At 31.8% G+C, this 2899-nt stretch overlaps 1 protein-coding gene across 1 annotated transcript; it reads right to left on the bottom strand.

The window, feature by feature from the left end:
- Positions 1-1115: 1115 nt before the first annotated feature.
- LOC101490909 (carboxylesterase 1-like) lies at positions 1116-2438 on the bottom strand. The gene has a single exon (XM_004496579.4). It carries the CDS (start codon positions 2177-2179, stop codon positions 1214-1216), a length of 966 nt encoding a protein of 321 aa, XP_004496636.1. The 5' UTR covers positions 2180-2438; the 3' UTR covers positions 1116-1213.
- Between the last annotated feature and the right edge of the window lie 461 nt (positions 2439-2899).

The raw sequence follows: 2899 nt of genomic DNA on the forward strand, positions 1-2899 counted from the left end.
ATGTTACATTTGGAATCATAGCGAATTATTCAAAGTAAAAATTCTATATTTCTTATTTTTTAAATTTATGGAATACTTATAACTCAAAGATAAAAACGGGATTTAATATAAATATAAGGGGTGTAGTATCTAAATATTAAAGTGTGTAGATTCCTGCCTCAATATGTTGGATCGGACTAATGTGAAGCCCAATTACCAAGAGTACTGAGTACCAAATAGATGTATTGAACTAGTATTAATGGGTTGGATCTTGCTCAAATTATTAATAGAAACGTATCTTAAAAACTTTTGAAAATAAACTTTTTTATTAATATACATGTCAATTTCACAAGTCCACTAATTATTGAGTTCAGTCAATATATTTGAAGAGTTAAAAAAATTAAGAGTTAAAAAAACTCAAAAAAAGAAAATTCTCAAAACTAAAAACCCTAAAATTTTGTGGTATTAGTGAAGTCTATGGACCCACTTTTTCGATATATTTTTTAAAAATATTCAACAATATCTTTTCCTCAAAATTTTCCACTAAAAATTTTCAATTTTTTTTTTCTGACAAAAAATGATTTATAATTTCTTTTTGTCAAAATTTTTTTGAATCGAGAAAAAATAAATCAATTTTTTTAAGAAAAATATTTTTTTAATTTTTCTCACAAGTTTTTTGACAAAAAAATAATTAAAAAGTTTTTCTGAGAAAATATTAAACTTATTAGATCCTCACTTAAGTTCATAAAAATTAATAAAATAATATATTAAAACTTTAAAAAAATTATTTCGATAAAAGTTTAGTAAGAGATTTTTTAAAATAAACTTTAAATTTTAGAACTTTTTTAACAGCTCCACATACCAATATTGCTTTGGGACTGTTTTTATAACCTCACAGCTGAAGTTAACCAGTCTAATCCAAGAATCTTTTTTAATTAAATTAATCTGACTAAATAAAATGGTTATAATTTATTCAACAATTCATTTTAAATAATAAAATGAATAATATTAATTATTAATAAATTAATTAATGATTGATAATATATATATATATATATTAATTTTATCCCTAATTTATTTAGTTTAGATGAAACAAAATCATTTTATTAAGATGAATTAAATATAATATTTAATGATGAAAAAAAATCGCAATTATAATAGTGAGAAAAGAAAATTACTAGTGAGTACAATTACAACCAGTGCATGTGCAAATTGCATTCGCAATTTAAAACAATTACAAAGAAATAAAATCTTTGATTAAGTCGTGCAATTGCTTTTGCCTGATGAGATCACGAACCTCAACTCCATGATAACCCCCTTCCACAAAACAGCTCACTACCGACACACCTTTCTCCTCCATCAGCCTCGCCAGTGCCATCTGATGGTCCATTAGTGGGTCCCCCTCGCACCCACTCACCAACACCCGCCACCCCAGCTTCCCTACCCGATCCAAAACCCCAGGACCATCTCCAGCCGTTGGATTACAATACTCATGATCACGGTCAACTCCAACGGGCAACGATAGTTCCCACATCAAATCACACGCGTTTGGCGGCAAAACGGCATCGTTTATCAGCTTCAGCTCCGAGGGTACCCTCTGGGTCCCACCAAAAAACGGTTGGGACAAAATAAGTCCTCTTATTTTAAGAGGATTCAGATCAATCTCCGCGGCTACACGTAGACCCGCGTGGTATGCGATGTTTGCTCCAGCGCTACCTCCCATGATATAACAATTGGAATAATCAGCGTAATTTATCAACCAATCATCTGATTGTCTTTTGATCCAGTGCAGCGCTTCCACGGCATCATCGTACGCCGATGGCAATCGGTGTTCTGGAGCGAGACGGTAGTCAACCGAAACGACGATGGAGTTGACGTCGTTAGCAAGGTTTAAACAGAGATCGTGAAGGAAAACTGAGGCTGCACTGAAGAAGATGAAACCGCCACCGTGGAAGTAAACGATGAGAGGGAGTTTGTGGAAGGAGGAGTGATCGTGTGGTTTGCGGGGTAGGAATATTCGAGCGGATGTGTTGTGTGATTGGTTGATGGGAACGTGTTTGGTAAGAACGGGGATTGAAAGGTTGGGATTTAGTGAAGGTGAGACGTGTGGGTCATCACGTAAGCGAGTGATGGTGCCGTTGGGATTTAAGGAGATATTAAGATGGAGAAAGGGATCAATGGTTATGGGTTGACCAGACATGCTTGTTGTTGTCTCTGCTGGACCTTGCTGAAAGTACCTTTGCTCTTAATCACTCATCAATTATTTTTTCCTTCAGTTAGCTAATAATCGTATATTTGTAGTCCAGGGGCACAAAAAGTATCGCCCAAAAATAGTACTCCTATAGTTTTTATTTTACAAAATCAGAAAATTAATTAACATGATGAAAGTAAGTCAAACTGTTACAAGAAATCATCGAGTTAGAGCAATTTTCTGTTATTTTTCAGTCAAATATGCCGATAATTTGTCTATAAATAAACGTTTATAACACTTGTGTAAAAAAAGAGTAAAAGTATATTTTGTATTAGATTTTTCATGCACATCTACACATAATATATAACTAATAATAAGTTAAAAGATATCAAATAAGTTATAACAATAATAAGTTAACATGCCGATATATTAGTTATTAATATATATCTATTTGTTGACGTAAAAAATTAATTGCTCGTAAAATATGGAGTCAAAATACAAAATTTATGTTACTTTGATTCAATATTCATATTGTCGTTGCACCTGTCCAGAACATTACAATTACAATGCTGCACAAAATCAATGTTTAAGAAAATGGATCTATGCGGTCTACAAATTCGAGGTCATTTAATTAAAGATTGAACAATTCAAACTTCTAACATTAGAATTTTATAATAAACAAAAAAAAATTAATAAAGATTTTAGTCACCTATTTTTTATGACGCTCTT

Source organism: Cicer arietinum, chromosome 4 (genome assembly GCF_000331145.2).
Source record: "Cicer arietinum cultivar CDC Frontier isolate Library 1 chromosome 4, Cicar.CDCFrontier_v2.0, whole genome shotgun sequence".
Classification (NCBI taxonomy): Eukaryota; Viridiplantae; Streptophyta; class Magnoliopsida; order Fabales; family Fabaceae; genus Cicer; species Cicer arietinum.

Coding starts and splice junctions, on each gene's coding strand:
- LOC101490909 (XM_004496579.4), bottom strand. CDS start 2,179: ATGTCTGGTCAACCCATAACCATTGATCCCTTTCTCCATCTTAATATC.